Below are 24,150 nucleotides of genomic sequence, written 5' to 3' on the forward strand. Positions count from 1 at the left end.
ATAATAGAGTAGTCGTTATCACATAAGAAAGTGTCTATAAATAACGATATGAGAGTTAACAGATAAAGATCCCCAATATGAAATGTATAGAAGTGTCGAAGTTTCATAGGGACTGTCATAAGAGATCGAGAAAATAACTTGTCATAACAGTATTATTATACTTCCTAATAGTTGCTATCCTTTCCATAACTCATTACTATTGTCCTCACTTCTGTTTGTATGGATTGTATATCAACTTTAGCTTCAAGTTCTACTTTCTAAAAATCCCAAGTTATGATACCTGAAAATTTTAAAATGAAAATAACTCTGGACTCGAGTCAGAAGTTTGTAATTCCAACATTTTTGGGTGCAATACAACTAAAATATGTATGTAACTGTTGCTTTGTTCTTAACATAGGAATATGTATATTTTAACTCCAAGGTGATAGAGTAGAACTAAGAGAAGAACTAATCACCAATGGGGCATGTTACTCTGTACTTGTTTACATGGTACTTCAAATTTCTGTACCTGACTCTGGAACATTAACTTGAGAGTAAAGCACCTAGGTTCATATCTTAGCTCCAGTTTTAATAAGCTGCCTAATAATTCTATGCTTCATTTTCTCATGTGTGAAATGGAGAAGGGAATAGTACCTATACCATACAGTTATTCTGAGAATGAAATTAGATATTATAAATAATGCTAAATCTAGACAATATACTATCATGCTTACCACATAGTAGTATATATGGTGCACTATATTTATTATAGCTAATATAATAAAGGAATAATGAGTTGAAGTTAAAGGAAAAACTTTCAGCTAATGGCATAGAACACCTATCAAGTCACCAATATGTGGAAAGCAGCAGAATTAGGTATAGAATGATTTAACTGCAAAGAAATACCAAGCAGGAAACACCACCTACACATTCTTGTTTATGGAGTACATATCACAAAGCAGGGAAATAATGAAAACAGAGCCATTCTGAAGGATTTAGTTATTTTGTATATATTTTAAATATACATGTGCAATACATTAAAATATATAGAGATGTGTGATTATAAATTTACATATATATATACATATCTATATGAAACCACAGAAGGGATACATATGTGCACTCACATATGTATGTGCATACCCCAACAGGACTCACCTCTATGTAAACCAGATGCAGTCCATATCAGGCCAACTTGGACATAAGTGAAAGCCCTGACTCGGCAGCAAATTGCATTCAAGAACCCTTCAGTTTATTCTACCAAGTATAAGGCCATTTAGAAATACACTGAGAAGAACTCCTCTGGGTGTATGGCAGAGCCCAGGGCTCTTCTGGCAGTGCACAATTTGCCTGAGTAAGGACTGCTATTAAGAAGGGCCTTGGAACTAATAAGCAAGCATCCATAGAGTAACTTTAGCTCCAGAACAATGCACAAATGTCAAAGAATCCTTAGATATCTGGACTCTAAGCAAATTTTGGACAGAAGCAGAGAGAAATATGTGTTGCTACTCATCACCATCTAGTGTGACCCAGACAACTGGGTATAGCTTTTAGGGGTAGACTGAAGTACAATTAGGCATATTTTTAAGATTAAACACAAATTATTGAAATTTAAAGGATTTAAAAGCAACATAAGAGGTTTCAGGTATTTAGGTATTGGTTTAAGGTTTATAAATGTTTCAAGAAGCCTAACCTTATATATGGCACCATTTGCAGCAATATCATTAACAATATTAATAATCATCATAACATATTTATATATACAAAAATAGAGCAAAGCAATTCTACAAGAGGAGATGTAAGTGAAGGTATGGGGCTGTGTGCAACCCAATATCAATACACTTCAGGAAGTTTCATAGCCAATAAATACTTTGTGGCATATATTTCTGCAGTATATATCCAATAAAGGGACACGGAATTTCCTTTCTTCCTCCCGTGGATGACTATACACTTCTCACTTCACCCTGCAGCACACATTCATGCACACATTAAAAGAGATGATATACAGAGTCTGGAAGTCTTAAACTAAGTTGGAGCACCTTGACTTCAAGCAAGTGCCCCCAATATCTGAATTCCTTGATAAATTTTGGGTTTACTTACAGAGGGAAACTATAAAATTCTCATGTCTCTTAGTAGCAGTCTTTTGCACCCTGCCATCACCATTGCAGCCTTTTCCTTATTGACAGGGGTTCGCAGCACAGGTTCTTTGTGTACATATTAAGAGGGGAGTCATTTTTGTGCATTACATATCTTTTATCTCAGTTGTTCACTGTTGCTGAAATCTAGGTTCTTAGGCAGCTACCATTGCAGACAAAGTCAGGAAGGAGCACAGTGTGTGCAGCAAAGAGTAGATGCAATGGCGAAGATACAGCTTGGGTAGGGCTTCTTTATGTTTTTCCCCACATTTGAGCTTCTACAAAGTACAGAGTCAAAGGTGAAGTCCACTGGGGGAAGCCTCAAACCCAGTAGCTAATAAACTACTCACCATACACTGCGGAAAGACCACCACACTAACTTCTCATGATTTTCAAAAAGTAATTGGAAGGGAATCACTTTCTGGAATTGGTAACAGAGTCAGATGAAAAAGTTCAATGACCCAGTGTAATGAAAGGGAGGAACAATGAAGGAGTCAGAAGGCCCATGTTCCTGTCAAATTCTTCTGTCAACTCAAGTGTGTGGCCTTGGGCAATTCCCTTTCTATTTTCAGACCTCAGTTTCCCCATCTGTAAAATTACAACATTGAACTATATTAATATTTAAGATTCCTTCCAGCTCTAAAATTTTATGACTTTTTATGTCCTTTATTAAGGCCTGAGTCATGCAGTCTCAGGGTGGTTAGCTTCTACGAGAGAACATACCTCTGTAATATCCTTTGCTTTGTTCATTTAGCTATAAAGCACGTCTGCCTTTGGCACTTGGGTCAGACATACAAAGTTATGAGCATCCTGATTTACTATCCTACTCAACATGCTAGTAGAATCTGTCAGTACTATAAGTTGATTAGCAGGAAAAGGAGAAAACACTCCAACTAATTGAATTTGGAAATATAGAGGAGCCTCATATGCCCACAAACAGAATGTGGTTGTGAGTGCATACACACATTGAGATACCGTCTATTGCTAGCAATCAACTCATTACAATAATCCATTTCCCTTAATACAATTTAGTAAATAGTATAGCATAGCAAAGTTTGTCATCTAAGGAAATGCCTATGGAAAAATAACACTTTTGAGTGTGTCAGAGAAAGAGAGGCGGGAAAAGAGAAACAAAAATATCAAACAAAATAAAAATTTGGACAAAGATTAGTTTTAGAAAGCAGAATAATAGGTAGGAAATGAAAAACAAATGTAACAAAGTAAAAGGAGGAGAACAGAACAGGAAAATGAAAGAAGAGTCAGAGAGATTGAAAGTAAGAAAAGATGTAAGAGGGAGAAAGTAAGGAAAAGAGGGAGGGAGGGAGGGAGGGAGGGAGGGAGGGAGGGAGGGAGGGAGGGAGGGAGGGAGGAAGGGAGGGGGAGTCAGATTCCCTGGAAGGTTGAACGCTGTTCCACATGCACCTGTGATGACCATCTTAGAAGAAAGTCTTCAAAGGCATCGTGGAAAGCATAATGACAATCAGAGTCTGCATCAAGAGGCAATACCTTGGGGAGCCCCTAAACCTCCACATTGCTGGCTCTGTCAGTCCTCGGTGTCCAAACCACATGCCCATATATCACCTGAATTTGCCATGACTGCCATAAAAGCTGAGCAGGTCGGGTGTAAAAGGTTGAAGAAGAGTAGGATAGATTCTGTGAAAGAGCAAGGCATCCTGCACTGGGATATACTTTGCATTCTCCTGATACTGCAGGAACAAAAGAGGCAAGGCCCTAACTTTGGCTAGTTTATTATCTCACACCCTCCCCAAAACATGAGGCTTATGCTTTACTGAAGAGGGCCAGAAGGAGAACACTCTGGATCCATCTTGTAGCAAGGTCATACAGACTTTTCCTGGGCCTTAGGGAAAGGTGCGCTACCAGAAGAGATTTTTCTGCACACAGTGTTGGTGTGCCTCTTACAGCGGCAGCCGGGTCGCCGGAGGCTATCATAGCCCTGCTGGCACAGATGGAGGCATCCACGGGTAGGCAGGTAGCAGCACAGGCAGGGTAAGAAGAGGGAGATTAGACTCATGGCTGCCCAGCGAATGAAGCAAGAGCTAGGCCCACAGGAGCAGGGCTCATCAGCGCAGTTGTCTTCATCATCAGTGGAGCAGTGGTAGAAGAGGCCCTTGACACAGCAGAGGCAAGTGCCGTAATCAAGGAGGCTCTCAGCAGAGCAAAGGCAACGCTGGTTGCACATCCAGCAGGAGGGAAGAGGGCGAACCGCTGTGCATGGGACACACTTGCAGCGCCCACACTCCTCGCAGATAAAGAGGTGATCACTGGGATGCCCTACAGATAGCTCAGCTTCTCCCTTCAGAGCACCATCGACCTTTGGATGGGCTCTTGCTCCAGGCTGGGTTCTGATGATGGACTGGCCTGAAGGAGAGGGTGTAACGCTGGTCAAGAGCCTTTGATCAGAGGCAGTGGTGCTTTGGGACATTGAGCTGGCAATGCTAGACTGGCTCAGATGCTGAGGCAGGGGCTGCAGCTGATGGCACTGGCTGATACTGCGTGGGAGAGCAGTAGGCGTGGTAGCCAGGGACCAATCAGACTTGTGGGTTTGCACAATAAGGGAAGGGCTGGAAAGAGCCTGTTTACAGGGTGCTGGAGGCCGTTCCACATAATCATTGCTAGCATGAGTAGAGCGCAGCTGTTCAATAGGCAGAATTTGTTGGAACTCATCTATAGCTGTGGCATCCATTTTGCCTAGATTTTTGAGCTCTAAGTGATTTGGGGTCGGGGTGGCACTTATGGTGATTTAAAAAAAAGCCCTTGTAGTTATATGGACCTCAAAGCACATCAAAAAATCCTAGAAGAAAAGAAATAGAAACAATGTATGAGAACATACAAGTCACAAGTTCAGGAAAACCAAAAAAAGTTAGGACTTATCACTACTTCATCTTTCAAATGCTGTATTGTAGGTTTCATGTAACACCTTTATTTTGTAAGTGAACTCACTTATTTTCAGACAAGTATGGTCATCCTATTCAAAGGATAAATCAGTTTTGGAGCAAATGTCATAACAATTTGCATATAAATACAAAATGTTAATTCTTTTTGTATTTCATCAAGTGACTAAGTTCACAGAAGCAACTAATCTGAGTTTTGAACATCTGAATTCTAGTAAAAATGGAGCCAAATGTTAAAGTAAAGGTCATTTCCTAATGAAATATTGATTCAATAGAGGAAACTTCACAGGTATACCAAAAGAAGCTGCTCATATGTGTATATGGACATGTATATATCCAATCATTTTCCTGCTTTACCTTCCAGAGTAGCCGGGACTGTAGGTATGCATCACCACACTCAACTTACAAAATCAAACATTTTTTTAAATATATAATAACACTGGGCAATGGGACAACCATATAAAACTATAATACAAGCCCCGAATTATTTCAAATATCACTGTAACTATGAAATTTCATTTACCAAACAAATTCTGCATAGACTGCTTTCTCTGTCTCTTACTTTTCACCAGAAACAGGTTTTGTAAAGAGAAAAAATATTCTTATACTGTACTTAAGCTTAGTTGAATATTAGAAAATATATTCTTACATCTTCATTGTGCCAAAAATGGTTGTGTAGTCATCCTCCTGAAGGCGTTGATATAGTGTAGAATCAATAAATGGTGACCTTGCAAAAATATTTCACAAGTAGTAGACTCCCGTACCTAGAGGACTGAATGTTTAGGAAAGAAATGAAAATATAAATCAAAAAGCAACATGGAACATCAGGACATAATGAGCATTAGCATGAATACAGTACATATTTGAAATCTAGTGTATTTTAAGTATTCTTAGAATGAATCAATTACTTGTACTGGTGTATAGTTTGGATAGATTGAATAAGCAGTATGAACAAAGAACTGGAGAATAGTGTTTGTCTAGGTTTTGTCAATAAAAATAAAGATACAGTTCATAAACAGTTCAGCAGCTAATAATGACTACACTTTGATGGTCTTTGAGGCTATGTTTTCATATAAATATGATTAGCAAAACTTACATCTGTTTAAAAATTAGATAAACATAATATATGTCCAAAGACTCAAATATGTATGATACTTTTGTCAAGTCATTTGATTTATTTAGGCCTCAGTTTCACTACCTATATAATTATAGGGGTGGGCTACATAATCTCCAAGAATATTGCCTAATAACGGTCTGTATTTCTATAGCTATGTAATTTAATCATTCTTTTCATCTACACCATCTATATTTTCAAGTTTCTTGAGGGTAAATTAGGCAAGGTGCCCTTATTAATTTGGAAAATTCAAAAACAAAAATAGATTCACTTCCTTGCACTTAAAGTCCCTGCAACCTTCAGTCCATAGCTTTACTAAATCTTTATACAGTCATAGTCTTGGCATTGGAAAGAAACATACAGTATTCATTTGGGCATCTGAATAAACAAGGATATACTGTTTAGTTAACTGTAGATTATATGTAAATATAGAAACTTTGGACTATGAAGAGTATTTGACAAAATTATAAGAAAAGTATTTATGTTCAACTGATCAAATACAGGATGGTTAGAGTCATTCAAGCCGGTATGTTTTAAATACAGCAATATATGCTAAATGTAGTTAGATATGTAAATTTCAAAAATACATGGAAGTATTACAAAAAGTAATTACAAGAAGTAAATACAAAAGATAATTGTAATATATTCCTTAAACAGGATTGCAATGAAGTCACTGAACACTTGGACATGCCCAAAAAGTTGAAAGCTAAACTCCATAGAATCTAGGTCACAATATAAACAACTTAGAACCAATAATAAAAATATTCAAGGGGGCTTCTACATGGTACCAGAAGGTCGCATGGTGTTTAGGTTAAGGTGTATTAAGACAGTGATAATATTTTTTCACAAGTGAGAGATTTGGTTGGATAATTGAAGAAATATAGAATAATGAAGCACTGTTGCTGTTGCCCTCAGGTAAGGGAGCTGACAGTATGAAATTCGTTTATTCCTGCTCTTAATTTTTTTTTATTAGAATGGGTTCTGAGATCTAATTGGATCAGTTAGGTTCACTGTAATATTGAGGTTTTAAGTAGTAATTAAAGGACTGGATGACAATTTTCTTGCCATTTTGGGGTAGCTGAATCAATCTAGCTCAAAAAAAGATGAACTGAAATAATCAGAATATTACACACGCACACATTATAGCAGAAGGTAATGAGGAGGAATGCTAAAAAAAAATAAGCAAGATACTACTTGTAGACTAGATGAGAAAATGTGTGTAGACTAGATGAGAAACTATCATTGTATGCATGTTTATAATTTAGGAGTCCACCCATTTAAAAAGCCACTCTTTGTGAGCAGCAACACTTAATAAACTGCCTGTGGTCAATTTGATATTTTGATATATGACAAAGAATATACATATCACATATTATTAAATAGCAGTCAATGTGGTTATGAGTCTTGGCTATATAGGGTGGAATCTAGTGATTTTTGTCACGTAGTGCCTCTGCAGTAATGAATGATGCATTGTAAACCCACCTCCATCAGCCTTGCTGGCCAGGTGCTCATGGTTTTCTGAATAGTTTTTCTAAAGCCATGAAATTTTCTATATACAACCTAAACAGAAATTCCTTTTCTTACTAGGAATCTAAACCTATTCATGAAATGGTAATTTTTTTTAATGAAAGAAAATGTATTTTTCTCTCTAAAACCTAAAATCTGTCAGGTTGAGACAAAAGTTGAAAACTTTTCTGTCTGAAGCTCTTTGCTGATGCCTTAAGACATTAATGATGTCTATAATAAATATTTTTTGATAGAGTGTGATTCAAGGCTGATTTTTGGAGAGGAGAGAAAAAATGAAGGAAGGGCTGACTACTGCTTTCTCCCACACTCACAGGCTCAATGCTGTTTTGTACCTTACTATGTAATGGCTGTGGGGTGTGTTTTTCCCCTGTATACTGTTGTTATACACTTGTTCTCAGAATAACTGAAAGCAAACATGGGGAGAATTTCTGTTATGGCTTTATATGTTTTCTTAGTTCTACTATACCAAAGTCTGTTCTCTAAAAATCCTTCTCTGTGCAAAAACATTTGCATCTCTATCAAAGCACACTCCCCCCTTTACAAATACCAAGTTGTATATAGTTTACATTACTGACCTCTCTGTTACTGACTGGGCCTCCCTCCTACCGCATACATCTTGCTAGAGCTGCCAGATTCTCACCACATTTAACTCTTAACTTGTCACGTTGCTACCCCCAGTCCTATTCATTACTTTACTAGTTTCATTAAGATTCATAGCAGTTTATTTCAAGCCCCCGAGTCTTGCAGTTTTAAGACCTTAGCATTATTAAAGATATAGGAGTTTTAGTGATGATTGATACAGAGAAAAATTTTAACACTGAATAAATTCATATACTTCTAATGGTGAGGAAAATTCTAAGAAATGTGTTGTTCATTTAAGACACTGGGATCTTTATATAAGCCCCAAATTATTTTCTAAGACACAAGAAACTTGGGGTATAGTCTTAATGCTAGCTTGATTTTGCTGTATTATTATAGGCAAGTGACCTCTCTGTTTCTTCATCTGCAAAATGAAGAGGTATGTAAGAAGAATTTTTAAAACCTATTTTGCCCTGGTCTAAATTTTCCTGGGTTTCAACTGCACATCTAAGTCTCAAATTCTTTCATGAAAAATTAGTCTCCTTTCTTTTCAATCCTTGGTTACTTACGATTCAATTCTGAACAAATATCTCTAAATACAAACCACTCATATCATTAGATTATCTTTCTCAGCTAGAGACCTAAAAACAGAACATAAAGAAATAAAATGTCTAGAATTTTACATTAAGAGCTTAGTGTATGTTTGTTAGACTCAAATAGTCAACAGTATACTTAACTATGGATGAACTGCTAGTCTGCCTTATTTTTATTTTTGTATGTAGCTGTCTTGCTTTAACACCTTATATACCCCACATAATAATACATCACATTACAGCAAGGTTTTAATATGGTGCAGAAAATCAATAATAATTTGCATTTCAAAATGCATTATCTGCTTAAGAGTTCAATTTGTTTTCTGTTCATGGAACTTGATTTGAAACATTCATAGGTGAGTGATAGTTAGATGTGTTGAAGGAAGTGTACTGTAAATCGGTTCCCTAGGTCCTATCAAATGTCTTTTGACTATGCTCACAGGTTCTTATTTTGGACCAAATTCCCATATGCCACATAAAGATATGTACACATATACCCAGGCATGAATCCAGAAATTTCTAAATCATTGCTCTGACTCAATGTAAGTGGGGGGTTATGCCGTGTCAGCTTGCGCCATTTCTACCCAAGGCAAGGTGATGTGATGAAATCTGAACGATGCACAGCCCAGACTTGTGAGCCAATAGCAGACTAGCCCCATGCTGACAAGGATGCCCGCTGGGCAGCCAGACTGGCCTCAGCACGGGCTCTTCCTACGTCCTCACCTTGGGTGGTTAGGCTGCGCAGTAAGGGGCTTAGGTAAGCACCAAAATGCATTAAAGGTCAACAGACTAGACATTAAATTGGCAAAAAAAAAAAAGGATCATGTTGAATTCCTATTTTAATTTCTAAATTTCCAGTATGGATAATTTTCTACGAGAGCTGATTCATTTAAATGTCATTTTAAGGGTTTTCATTTTATTTTACCCAGGCACTTTCGTGTGTGTGTGCTTGCGTGCGCGCGCGCGCGCACACGCGCGCACGCGAGCACACACACACACACATACACACACACACAACACACACACACACACACACACACACACACCGAACGCTGGAATGAATGGCAATCTGTGCATTGCATAGAAGGAATTCTGAAGTCTTTAGGAGCTAATCCCTGTGGCTTACCTTGAGAAAATGGTCTATCCATGCCGAGAAAAGCAGAAGAACTAACGCTCGATCTGGCTCAAAGGATCTCTTCTCCCGAGTCTTCACGTTTCTCCACCTCTCTTCGGAAAGTCTGAATGAAAACTCCTTTAGTGGAAGAGAAGATAAAAACAGAGATAGTTCTGCCTTGGTCCTCCCGACACAGCAGGAGAAGGAGAAAGGAAGAGAGGGAGAAGAGAAGAGAGGGAGAAGGGAAGAGAGCAGAGGGAAAGGGAGAGAGAGAGGGAGAGGGAGAGAGGGAGAGGGAGAGAGGGAGGGAGGGAGGGGGAGAGAGAGAGAGAGAGAGAGAGAGAGAGAGAGAGAGAGAGAGAGAGAGAGAGAACGGCGGCATTAAGGAGGGGGTTGAGAATCAGACCTGTAGTGGCAGACACTCTGTGGATTTTACATGCAGAGCTGAATCTTGATGCACGTATTCCCCAAAGAAAGCTAAGCAGGGTAAGTTCACCTCCTCCTCTTTCTCCTCCTCCTCTTCTTTCTCCTCCTCCTCTTCTTTCTCCTCCTCCTTCTCTTTCTCCTCCCCCTCCTCCTCCGCCTCTTACTCCTCCCCCTTCTCCTCCTCCTCCAGTTTCTTTTCCCCCTCCTCCTCCAATATTTTCCTTCCCCTTCTCTTCCCCTCCCCCTCCCCTTCTCTCCTTCCTTCTCCCTTACCTACTCCCCCACCTCCCTTTGGCCCCCGCCTCCACATCCACCTCAGTCTCCTCCAATCTGTCAGAAGAACCGAAGCAGCAGAAACTGCAATTGTAGACAAGGGGTATCTCAACCAAGCAATAGATACCGCTAGTGTGTGATTATTTATACAGCTCTGGGTGTGTTGGTATATGATCTGCGGCAGTATGTGTGTAGGGTGAGGTCGCACTCTGTGTTCAGCTCAGCTAGCTGACTGTTTTGTGAATGTAGAGGGTTTCTGGAGGTCTTGTGAATGGGTTATAGGGGAGGATGGGAAGGGATTTATTGCTCCTTGCTATAATTTTTTTCTCCCCCCCCCTCCCTCTCTGTGTCGTGGCTTTCCCGGAGCTTTAGCTCTTAATGCTTGGCTAAGTGGCGTCATCCAGCTGAAATTGAATCGACCCATTAGAACTCCCCATAGGAATCTCTGTATCCGGTCCCTTGGTAATGACTGAAACAAATTTTAAAGAGGAGTGGGGTTCTGGGCGTGGTAAAAATTTTAAGGGGGGCTTATTTAAATATCTCTGCCAATCACAAGACTCTCAGAATTTGCTGATTGACTGTAGCTTCAATCTGGTAAAGATTGAGCTTCTCCTTTAAGGGCTTTCCCCACCTCTTTTCCTCATTCATTCCCACTTCCCCCCCCCCCACACACACACACACTGCACTAATGATTGTCCATCCATCATCCTCTGGGAAACCATTACCCAACCTACATTCCCTTTCTTCCTTCAGCATGTCATACATTTAACAACAAATATTTATTAAGTGCTTTCCTTTGTGCTAGGTGTTCTGAATTCCTGCTTTTATGGAGCCTCCTTGGGACTTTCTGGGTTCTGAAAATAAAGCAACAAAGCAGCCTTAATTTACTCTTAGAGAGAAAGACAAATCTTTCTGTAAATTATCTTCAGCTCATTATTTAGTTCAATAAGAAGGGGGGGGGGGGAGACTGACCTCACACCCAAACAGAAGCATTGGAATAAATTCAAGCCTTATATTTAAAATTAAAGTCCTGCTTAGGTGGACTAGTGGCAGGAACTTGACCATCAACATTCTTAGGATGCTTTGGTTACCTTATCTATAAAATTAAGATGGTAAATGGTGACAGTTCAGACTAAAACAAACTCGTGAGTCTGGAAACTAAGATTCTTAATCTTACTCTAATTCCTTGTGTGACCTTTGCAATTTGCTACCTCTCTAGAGTCCCAATTTCTACATTAACAGAAGGAAATCTGATTTGGCAATTGCCCTGTCTAGCTTTGCCATTATATTATCTATACCCTTTCATGAGTATCAGAACAAAAGAAAACAGAAACTGTAAAAATGTATGGATGTGTGTTTGCACATACTCTGTAAAAGTTCTTCAGATTATTCTGTTGATATATATCATATATGTATATAATACCTATATTCATATATAATTTATAAGCAAATCTACATGTGTTTTTAATCATAATTATCAGTCAAGAGATTTTTCTATGTAAATTCTTCTCTTTTGTGGCTCAATACTGTTCTTAACTTGAGTTTATTGAAGTTAAGAAAACCATAAAAACTAAATCATAGGTTTGTCTGCAGATAATAGATTAGCAATCTATTCCTTTAACAACTATTTGTTGTACATCAACTATGTGCCAAAAACTTACTACTAGCTAGATCCAGGCCAACAGATCAACATTCACAATTTTGTCTTCTCAATTTAGGAGGTATGTATCTGACTTTGGAAAATTCAGCTAACTCCTATGAACCAATTTTTTCATCTCTAAAATAGAGACAAAAATAGTTTCTACATCATAGAATTATATTGTTGCTCTGTAATTTGAGAAAGGTCTTACATTTAGAAATTCTATTAGATTGACATATAAAAAGCACTCAATGAATAGTGAGTATAAATTTAAAATAATGTTTTTCAACTTAAGTTAGTCCATAAACATAGCAAGAGATGGTTTTAATTAAAAGTCCTTTCAGTTTTTAAAAGTTTTAAAAATTTTTTCATTTTATGTGTGTGAGTGTCCCCCCTACATGTAAGTGTACCATGTGCACCCAATGAAAACAGAAGAGGACATATTATAAGCTACCATGTAGGTACTAGGAAACTGAACCAGGATCCTCTGTAAGAACAAGTGCTCTTAACCTCTGAGCTATCTCTCCTGACCCACCTGTTATTGTTTTAAGGTACACATTTAAATTTGAACAGGTGGGTTGCCTAATTATTTCCCCCTTTATTCTATGAGTCTACATTAAGGAAAATAAATCAACCAAGATTATTCAACCTTACATTTTAGGATACCTATGCCAAAACAATTATGTTACGGATCATTCATTTCACAATGTTTTCTATGTGCCAACCATTAGTAATTTTCTGGTATTCCAACAACTAGATGTCCTGTCCTTTCAGAATTGACATTTAATTAAATAGGGAGACATTTTTAAAATCTGCAAGATACTATCTTAAGTATGTTATGTGCTTTAACTCATTTAATTCTTACAATGATCCTATGGAGTTTACCTATGAAAGAGAAACAAAAATTCAAAGAAATTAGGTAATTTACATGAATTATGAGTTTCAGATCTGGATTTAATTTACTACAGGGCTTGCATACTTAATCACTATGCCATAGTGTCCAGTAATGTGCAAATTTCCCCTACACACACATATGCAACATTCTTCCAAACTATTTGACATTTACTATGGTTAGAATATATGTGTCTCCCCAAAATTCTTATGTTGAAACCTAATCACCAATGTTGTGGTATTAAGAGGAGAGTCTATTGAGAGTTTATTAGGTCATGAAATTGGAGCTCTCATGGAATTAAGGATCTTATACAAGAGTCCCTGGTGAGCTAGGGTGTCCTTTGCATGATATAAAGATTTAGTGAGAAGGTACCTATGAATCAGAATATTAGACCTCATCAGAACTACCAGTCACTTTATATTAAACATCCCGGCTTTTAGAATACATCTACTCTAAGACATTTTGTTATAGTGGGTAAAACAAATAAAATATTAACTCTGGATATTTTATATTTATTATATACTTCTTTGTCTTTGAATATTCTGCTCAGTCTTCTTGAAATACTTCACTAATGTATATTTTTAAATCTAGGTGTCAAAGTCCCACATTGTAGGAAAACTTTGCCTAATCACGTCAGTACTCTTCTTGAGGTTCCAGTTGGCTTCCTTATACTTTAATACAATCAATTACAGAATTTGCCAGCCTTTATTTATGATTATCTGTTTTCCATGTTAGACAGTTATCATTGGTGGTACATACATTATTTATTGTATTTGTCTCTAGGGACTGATACACTACCCACACAATTAATGACTATTGTATGAAAAGTTAAATGATTCTTGGAAATAAACCTGATAACTTCTTGACCTTTGCATTTTAAGCTACTATGTTCTCAAATTACTTTTGTAGTTCAATGATTTTTGATAGACTATCAAACAAGTACAGTTATATACAGAAAATTCCTGATGTGCCGTTACAAAATTCAACATGTATTATTTGGCATTTTGCTTTACAAAACCATTAGATTTTTGTAACAGTACATTTCAGAAAATAAGTTAATGGTGTACATTTTGGGAAATAGATTGGACAGATTCATTAAATTGCTAAAGATAATTCAAGTAGTTTGTGACAGTGTGGGAACTAGAAGCAAGCACAGCTTTCTTGTTTCTTAATCTAGAACTTTCTTTTTGTTTATAAAATACCTTAATGACATTCATTTCATTGCAAGTGAATTTGTAGATGCTATTTCAGCATAAATCGGCCCATGTATTTCAGCAAGCTTCTAATTTCCAAAAAAAAAGAAAAACCTCGAAAAAGACCATAAAAACTACTCTGCCTTCAAAATATTTCTCTTACTACTCTAAAAATCTCTCGATTGTGATTTTACAATAAATGAATCACATATTTAAACACTTTATAGCAACTGATTGCTCAGATCACTTCTCTTATGACAGTTAACTCAAAGATATCTTAAAGATGAAAGAATATGTTTAAATATTATACAAATTAAAAAAGATAGCTTACAAAGCAGTGAAAGGCTTAAAGAGATATTAGTATCTGGTCAAGAAAAAAACTGAATAAACATACCTACCTAATTTACATGAAGGGCACATGTGGAAAGTTCAGTTGTCAGAAACTGACTAACACATGGAGTTCTGAGAAGAATGATACATTCAAACTGTCTTATGTAAAAGATATACATTGAAAATAGGAACAAAATGTGTAATGTTGGAGAATAACTTGAATGACAGGCACAATAATTTAGACAATGTTTTAGGAATCAGAAATAAATTTTTGAACAAAGTAATAAACTATAAAAATAAACCATATTAAGAAAGATATATGGGGGAAGGGTAGTGAGATTATTCAGCAGGTAAAAGTGCTTGCTGTCATGCCTGAGGGCCTGAGTTCAAACCTCATAACCCACATGATAGGAGAGAACTATCTTGCAAATTGTACTTTACCCTCCCCCCCCACACACAAAATAGATAGATGCGAAATTAAAATTTAAAAAGAAAGACATATAGGACATGATAAATTGGTTAGGAATATTTGAATTAGGTCAGGTAATTTAGAAATTTAAAGCATCTTGGAGAAATTAAAAAAAAGAAAACAAAAGGAGCTGGTTTAGGGAATTGACAGTGAAAATGGGAAGTTAGGCTGGAATAACAATGATATATTGTCATGTGGAGACGTAGGAAGGTGAGCATGAGTTTTAAACAATATTGGTGCTAGAAAAAAAAGTTTAGAAACTATATTATCAAGCTTCCATTATAAAATTTTATTCAAAATTCCAACCTACCTGCTTATCCTAGTTTCTTTTTTAACAGTCATCTATGGAATCTTATTCTGTCTTAAATATTATTTCAAGTATGATGTCCTGTATAACGTTTTCAACATCTTATTTGTACTTCCAAGCTTTAAAAACAGGAGAGTTGTGTTTTGTAGAATTTATCAATTTTTAAAAAGATTTGTTTTATTTTTATGTGTCTAGGCTGGTCTTGAATACCTCTATAACCAAGGATGATTTTAAACTCCCAATCCTGCTGTCTCCATTGCTTCAATGCTGGAATTACAGGCATATGTCATCACACCATGTATATGCTGTGAATCAAGGGTTCCATACCTTCTAGTGAAGCATTCTACTGAGACCTTTATTTCCCAGCCAGGTATTTATCACTTACAATTTGTACTGTAATAGTTTATGTATGTCTTATCCTTACAACTAAAATTATCTCACTGAATATCCAACTATGTGTGCCTAAGGTACTTTTTATTGTGATTATTATAATTACACTGTGTTATTGAAATAAGTGAAATGAAAAGAACCCAGGACTCCTGATGCTTGGGCCAACATTCTTTATGCTGTACAACAAACAGAAAGGATGGTAAGATTTTTTGAGTTATTTGGGAGGAAGTATAGAACTTGAGGTGATCATGAGACATTTTTGAGTGAGAATATTTAGAATAAACTTTATGGTGTAGGACTAAAATTTGAGTGAAAAACCAGAATAGAAATTTAGGACCTACTAACATAGAAGAGATCATTGAATTTTTGAAAATGAATGAAACTTTGGAAGTACAGGAAAGTAATAGAGAGAAGGATTGTTTAACATGTAGAAAGTTAGAGGGCAAAACGATAAAGAACTAGTGGAGAAACCAAATAACAAGTTATCATATGTTGGAAAGGATTCAGAGCAGCACGATGTTATAGAATTGCAGAGAAAATATAAATAAAGACAAAAATTGAAAAATTGGTTTAAAATATGACTTAATTTATCCACATGGAACTATAGGTGAATAACTGAAAAAAGACCTAAGCATCAATAGGTTGAGAGGAAACCAAATCATGACATGGTTTTAAGATTTCATCAATACAGGAAAGCTAGTGAATTGTGAAATAAAAGGAAGGAATTAGTAGAGAAAAAGAGATGAATAGGAGGTTTAAAGTGTTTGTTGGAGCCAAATTCCAGTGGAATTTGCAAGGATTGACATTCTGAAGCAAAGTATGTTGTGTACTTTAGAGCGAAAGATAGTCACAAGTCTTACCTTTGTTACATTTTAAAGCAAAGGATAGTCACAAGCTTTGCTCTTGTTACAATTTTACCTGGAATTACACTGCTGAAGAAAGAACTTAAGCACCTGAAGCCTGGATAAGACTATGACAACTAAGGAGTTTCCTGTAGCTTGATCCTAGTGAATTCCAAGGGTCACAGAAAACATCTCTGCAACTAAGCCAATCTAGAAAAAGCTTTAGAGTCAGATCTAGGTTTACAGCCAGTTCCATTAATTAGTAGCTGTGTGATGTTTGGCTTAGTTACCTAAGACTTCTGATTCTTATGGTGTCCACTTGTGAAACAGACATTAATTTATTTGTTAAAAAAACTGAGTAATTTGAAATAATGTGAATAGTAAGTAAACTAAGCACTCAATAAATGGTAGATATTACTATGATTCTTATTTTCTGAGAGACTACTTCTGACACTGTGAAGAGTCAACTTAAAATAGTAGCAAACTCTCAAGATAGTTACTGGCATGTGGAGCAGAGATACACATTAATACAATGACCACAGTACGTGCAGAACATACTACTCCTTTAAAAGGAGTCTTCTAAAAGAAATAAATATATCTAACTAGCAAACATAGCTCCATTTTTCTCTTTATCATACCTTAAGATAATTAAATACTCGGTTACTTTCTTTAATAAAATATGAGATCCTTGATTAAGTAAGCAATCAGCAAACATATTGAGAATCAACTTTCTATTAGGTTTGGGGGTTAGAAGGAAACCAAAGTATAATAGTAAATTAATTAATGATGTGCATTTATTTTTAATTTTTGAGACAGGAACATGCTTTGTAGCTCTGTCTCATCTGGCCTTTTCTGTGTAGCCCAGTCTACTTTGATCTCATGGCAATACTTCTCTCCCAGCTTCCCAAGTTGTTGGTGTTACAGGTATGTGACTCTTTGTCCATCTAAATTGTATAGTAACAAAAATACAATATTATTGCATAATTATATGTTATTAATTGACAGAAACAACAGATGAATTTATTATTCCACAGATATCATAATCTAGTAAAAAATATAAAATAGATAAATATATTAGTATATCAAGTGTTTTGGAGAGAAGCAGAAAGAAATATATCTAATTCACTGTTAAGAGTAATGATAACATAACATTTCAATATAAAATTTGGGGGACTAGAGAAATGGCTCAGTGGTTAAAAGTTCTTTTACCAGAAGACACAGTTCAATTCCCAGTATTTGCATGGCAGCCCTCAATTCAGTAACTCCACTTCCAGAAAATCTTGTGCCATCTTCTGATCTCCACACAAGACAAAATCGTTTATAATAGAGAATTGGATTCGTTTTATGGATACCCTTTCTGATAATGATTATTTTAGATGTTGCGTTAGACTAAGATATAATGTTGGCTCTAAATAAGCTCAGTGTATTCTAAGAATTTAAGTGAGATATGCATTGTGGTGACTTCTAGAGAAAAATTTTGCCTCTGTGATATAGTGTGTTTCAATGTAATTTAATAAAACAAATGTATATAAACCATATACTTATCATCAGATAATATGCTTGATGTGAGAGATGCAGTGATGAATATAGCCCAATATACTATGTTATAAAGTACAATACAAACTGATTGAATGAGTGGATTAATGGTGTTATCCTCATTATTCATAGCATACAATAATGGACATATAAAATATCAACTGTAATATAATATGTCAAAAAACTAGAATGAGATACGATTATGGCCATATTTATGGTAAGGACAGTTTAGGCAAAGATAAGTGGCTGACAAGTAAAAAAAATAAATAAAAAGAACTATGGAGACTTAGCATCTTATATCAAACAGTTTCATGAGATTTTTGCTTTCTGACACTTCTAGACAACTACAAACACTAGCCACCTTGCCTGGAACAGTGGAAACTTCCAGACCTGGCTCAGACTTCCTAACTGAACTCTAGATCTACATATCTAACTTTATATCAGATATCTCCACTCATTGTTTTTCTTACTCTTGATTTTGGTTGTGAGCCTAACCTTTAATGGTTGAGCCATCTCTCCAAGCCGTTCCTTTTTCTGTCGAACAATATAGGAGCTGAGGGGAATTGCTATTTTATATATGGTAGTAATGAAAGGCTTCTCTCATTTGGATGAAATTTGACTCAAGTAAAATAAAAACCCTGAGATAGCAAGGACTTGGGGGTGTAACCCAGTGGTATATTATAGACCATAGATAGACCTCAGTAATGCAAATTCATGAGGCTAGAACTGTGAAAAGATTAACTTTCTATTCTTGTAATGGAATACTGGAGAAAGACTGGTAGCATATGAGATTCAGCAAAGGCTACATAATTTGGAGTCCTGAAAGTGATGTTAAAGATTTTGTATTTTACTCAAAATGGTCTGAGAAAATGTTAAATGTTTTCACACAGAGCACTAATAAAATTTGAACTATAATATATATTATCATATAAATATATAAATAAAATTTTGTAATGCTCTCTTTAGATGCTCTGTGGAGTATTTATTCAAGAAACAGGCTTGGATTAGAAGTTGGAAAAAATTAGGAAACTATTGAATGAGTCTAGATGCTAGGGTAGTAAGAGTAGACATGAATCAAGTTATTGTGTAAATATTTTGATGTAAAAATAATTTCAGAGTAGTGCTATTTAACTGATAACTGCATAAAAGTAATATTCCTGTTGCTTTGGCTTCTTGTCTCTATCAAGGTGGTCGTACATTTCTAAGTTAAGTTACAGAAAACTGTGATTAAAACAAGCAAAATTATAAAAGAAAGTATGGATGGTTTTGTAAAAGTTTAAGGTAAAATTTCAATAGATTGTTTTAGGAATAATTATTAAATTTTTCTGTAATCATATCAAGTTATATCAAAGCTCTTTCAAGGTGCTGAGTTTAGCCAATATGCACATCCATGTATTCTATATGCATTCTGGGATTTGTAAACTTCTCTGACTAAAAATGTATAGATTTCACTATTGACACTAGCTAATAGATGCATTTTTTAAAAAGAGAGTTTAAAGCAACATTATACAGACTGAGAAGGTTAATAATATACACATATGTATAAAATAAATAATGAAAAAGAGGTCATGAACTTGCATAAGGGCAAGGAAGGGTATATTAAAAGGTTTGGAGGGAAGAAAGGGAAGGGAGAAATGATGTAATTAAAATTTCCAAAACAAAAAAATTAAGTAAGAATATAAAATTGATTGGAATTTTTGGCTCCATTTTAGTCCTTAAAATACTTATATTTGGTGTTTTTCTTTCATTTCAGTGAAAGGCTTCACCTATATTTTCCCAACACTGTGTGTGTGTGTGTGTGTGTGTGTGTGTGTGTGTGTGCATATGTGTATTTAAATAAAGCACAATTCTCATGTCTTTTCAAAGGGAAACATTAAATTTGCTCTTAATGGAAAGGAAAAAATACCTCCTGATTTCTAAATTCTTCACGTGCAGTTTTGCTTTGATGGCCTAAATAATGAATTATCTCCCTTTTACTTATATATCCTGTCTTGGACCTGGGGGTGTGTCCTATATAAACTCTTTATGTCCCACAGAGATGACATCTCCATAGGAATTATCTCTATGATACTTCAAGATGCTTCAAATATTTCCTTTTATATAATGTATTGTATTGCTACTGAGGCTTTTTGTCTACTTTCATGTCTCAGAAGTGTATCAAGAAATAGTTAATACTACATTAAACATCTGACTACATGGTATTGCGATTCTGGTTTCAACTTAGCAGGACACTATCCTCCTCCACATATGTACCAATATTTATCTCACATTGTTCAAATTATCTCACTTCTTTTTATCCACATTAATTGGAAGTTTTATAATTTGGGAATAAGAAATCAGTGGGGCAAATTCCTACAAATATTAGGATCTCTCAGGTATCTGATACATTCACATTGTACTCTCGTTTACAAGCAGGTCAGCCTAGTGTAGGTGACAACAGCATTGAAGATTGCATTTGACTCTGGAAGAACTTTGTTTTCAGAACTCACATCCTACCCAGAACTAAATTTAACCATTACTTTCATTTCAAATCATTTTAACAAATTCAATTAAGTTTTAGCTTTGTGTTTCAAGGTCTCCCCTACCCCCTCCTACTAGTCATGAACATTATTCATGTTAAACTTCTTCCCCACAACCACATCAGGTTTCCTCTTCCTTGTCATGTTGGTTTCTTTACTTTCTGGTTGTTTTTATTTTCTGTCTTTCTTCTCTCATTTCCTTTTTCCCTATTCTCTGATTCCATTTTCCTCTTTATGCTCTTAACTTTAAAAGAATCCCTTAGATTTATTCCTAGTGCTTGAACTGTCATTTAGGAGTCCATTCTTTTTGGAGGTTACCTTGATTAGCCTAGATTTAGGGGTCATGGCCTTGGTCCTAACTCAAAGTGATGTGTCAGACTTTGTTGACTCCTCTTGGGAAGCCTTATCCTTTCTGAGGAGTGGATAGAGGCCTGGGGTGGGGGGAAGGTAGAGGGAGTAGAAGGAAAGAGGGAGTGGGAACTGGTATCTGTATGTAAATGAAAAAAGAATGTTTTAAAAAATAAATTTAATAAAAAGAATCCCTCAGGAATACTCTTCTAACAAGTAAAGAAAGGACACATGCTCAAGATTAAAAATAAGTTTTGTGCAATTCTTTATAAAATCTTCTCAGGCAAAAGACATTTATGTTTGTCTTCTTGTGTGACATTTGGTTCACATATAACATTGATGACATCCTTGCATTTGTTGATTATTTATAATGTTCTAGCATATATGTTATATATTCAAGGAATTATTATATAGATATAATTATGAATCTATTAATGAAAATGTTAAAACCATTCTTATTTTAGGATGGATCATTTGAAGCCAACAAAGATATAGAAAAATACAAATTAGGTCAAATAGCATTTTTTACCAGATATTGCAAATTCTGCATTCATTATAGATGGGAAGTATGAAGTAGTTATAACCATACAATGAATCATCATGAAATAAAATAAATTATTTTTTCTACTATTGTTATCCAATAATCTGAGAGGGGCAGAATAAAAATAAGAATCTAGAAAGAAAACATTGAATTTGTAATCAGTTAATTGTCTACAATGGTACAAGCACCAGTTAGTGAAAAAAGAATAGCTTTTCCAACAACCAGTGCTAGGAAACTGAATAGTCTAATGGCAAAGAATGAAGTTTGACCCTAACTTCAAACCATATAGAAAAAAATTAACTAGAACTAGATCATAGCTAAGAAGCAAAAGAAGCAAATGTTTGTGACCTTGGATTGTGTAACCCTTAAATACATAAGCCAAGAAGGCACAGGAGTAAATATTTGTGACTTTGGATTGTGCAAACCTCCTCATATACAGCAACAAAGTACAACTAACAGAAGAAAAGATAGCCAAATTGAAATTCTTAAAAATCCTTAGAAGCAATTTTTCTGGCAAAATATCACCAGTAAAGTACACATTAAAAATAAAAGAAAATTTTTGCAAATGATATTTGTAAATTTAACTCATATCTATGCTAAAGAACTCTTTCAACTCAAGAATAAAAGGGAAGTAAAATGAAAAAATGGACAGAGGTCTGATCTCCGAAATATACAAAGAACTCAAGAAATTAGTCATCAAAAGAACACATAATCCAATAAAAAAAATGGAGTACAGACCTAAACAGAGAACTCTCAACAGAGGAATCTAAAATGACTGAAAGACACTTAAGGAAATGTTCAATATCCTTAGTCATCAGAGAAATGCAAATCAAAACAACTCTGAGATTCCATCTTACACCTGTAAGATTGGCCAAGATCAAGAACACTGATGACAACTTATGCTGGAAAGGTTGTGGGGTAAAGGGAACACTTCTGCATTGCTGGTAGACATGCAAGCTGGTACAGCCCCTTTGAATGTCAGTGTGGAAATTCCTCAGAAAATTAGGAAACAACCTTCCTCAAGACCCAGTAATACCAGTTTTGGGTATATATAAAAAGGATGATCAATCATGCCACAAGGACATATCCTCAACTATGTCAAAGCAGTATTGTTTGTCATAGCCAGAACCTGGAAACAACCTAAATGCCCCCCCTCCCCGATCAAAGAATGGATAAGGAAAATGTGGTACATTTACGCAATGGAGTATTACACAGCAGAAAAAATTAACAACAGCTTGAATTTTGCAGGAAAATGGATGGAGCTTGAAAACATTATTTTGAGTGAGGTAACCCAGACACAGAAAGACAAATATCACATGTACTCACTCATAGGCAGTTTTTAAAAATAAAGCAAAGAAAACCAGCCTACAAACCACAATCCCAGAGAATTTAGACAACAACAAGGACACTAAGAGAGACTTATATAGATCTAATCTACATGAGAAGTAGAAAAAGACAATATCTCCTGAGTAAATTGGGAGCATGGGGGCCTTGGGGGAGGGTGGAAGTGGGGAGGGGAGAGATAGGGAGGGGAGCAGAGAAAAATGTAGAGCTCAATAAAAATCAATTAAAAAGAAAAATAGACAAAGGAATTGAACAGGACCTTCCCAAGTAAGACATATTATCAACGAATGTGTGTATGCAAAACACTCAATATCAACAGATATTAGTAATATGCAAGCAAAACCATAATTACACACAACTTTGCAACCATTAGAATGGCTAATATCAAAACAATTGATAGCAACAGTGTTAGTGGGGAAGTGGAAAATTAGAAGACTTTTATATTACTGATGAGATTGAAAAATGATGCAGTCACTTTGGAAGCAGTTAGAAAGTTATTCAAAATGTTAAATATAAAGTTATAATATGATTTAAGAATTCTAGTAGCTGGGGTTGGAGAAATGGCTCAGAGGTTAAGAGCATTGCCTTCTCTTCCAAAGGTCTTGAGTTCAATTCCCAGCAACCACATGGTGGCTCATAACCATCTGTAATGGGGTCTGGTGCCCTCTTCTGCCCTACAGGCATACACACAGACAGAATATTGTGTACATAATAAATAAATAATAATAAAAAGAATTCTAGTAGCATATATACATTTAAAAATATTGAAAATATATGCCTATATAAAATATATGCATAGGCTAGGCGGTGGTGACACACACATTTAATCCCAGCTTTTGGGAGGCAGAGGCAGGCGGATCTCTATGAGTTCGAACCCAGCTTGGTCTACAAGAGCTAATTCCAAGACAGTTAGGACTGTTACACAGAGAAGCCCTTTTTCATAAAAACAAAAAAAGTTAAAAAAAATAAAATATATGCCTTAATATTTAATAGCTTGGTTATTTAGAATTAGCTAAAAGATGAAAATAACCAACTAACCCTAACTCTAACACTGAGAAAATAGGTTGGAATATTTTTCAATCATAAAGTAATTAAAATTGATAGATAAATTATTCTTGAAGTTAAAAAGCCACACACAAAAGGTCATG

At 35.7% G+C, this 24,150-nt stretch overlaps 1 protein-coding gene and 1 long non-coding RNA gene across 3 annotated transcripts in view; one reads left to right on the forward strand and one right to left on the reverse strand.

Annotated features, from left to right (window-relative positions):
- Positions 1 to 963: 963 nt before the first annotated feature.
- Positions 964 to 10,516, reverse strand: Spry3 (sprouty RTK signaling antagonist 3). Its single transcript, XM_087902640.1, has 4 exons — positions 10,360 to 10,516; positions 9,966 to 10,091; positions 5,676 to 5,798; positions 964 to 4,926 (listed from the first exon to the last, which is right to left on the reverse strand). The coding sequence occupies exon 4, from the start codon at positions 4,816 to 4,818 to the stop codon at positions 3,952 to 3,954; it is 867 nt and encodes a 288-aa protein (XP_087758766.1). The 5' UTR covers positions 4,819 to 4,926; positions 5,676 to 5,798; positions 9,966 to 10,091; positions 10,360 to 10,516; the 3' UTR covers positions 964 to 3,951.
- Positions 10,302 to 24,150, forward strand: part of LOC146889312 (uncharacterized) — a 108,908-nt gene continuing 95,059 nt past the window's right edge. Inside the window, exons 1-3 of one of the 2 annotated variants that reach the window (XR_015736903.1) lie at positions 10,302 to 10,439; positions 15,678 to 15,852; positions 17,527 to 17,638. This is a non-coding gene — a long non-coding RNA (uncharacterized LOC146889312). The remainder of the gene's footprint in view (positions 10,440 to 15,677; positions 15,853 to 17,526; positions 17,639 to 24,150) is intronic. The other variant, XR_015736904.1, reaches the window with a different exon arrangement.

Source organism: Myodes glareolus, chromosome X (assembly GCF_982192425.1).
Source record: "Myodes glareolus chromosome X, mMyoGla1.1, whole genome shotgun sequence".
Lineage (NCBI taxonomy): Eukaryota > Metazoa > Chordata > Mammalia > Rodentia > Cricetidae > Myodes > Myodes glareolus.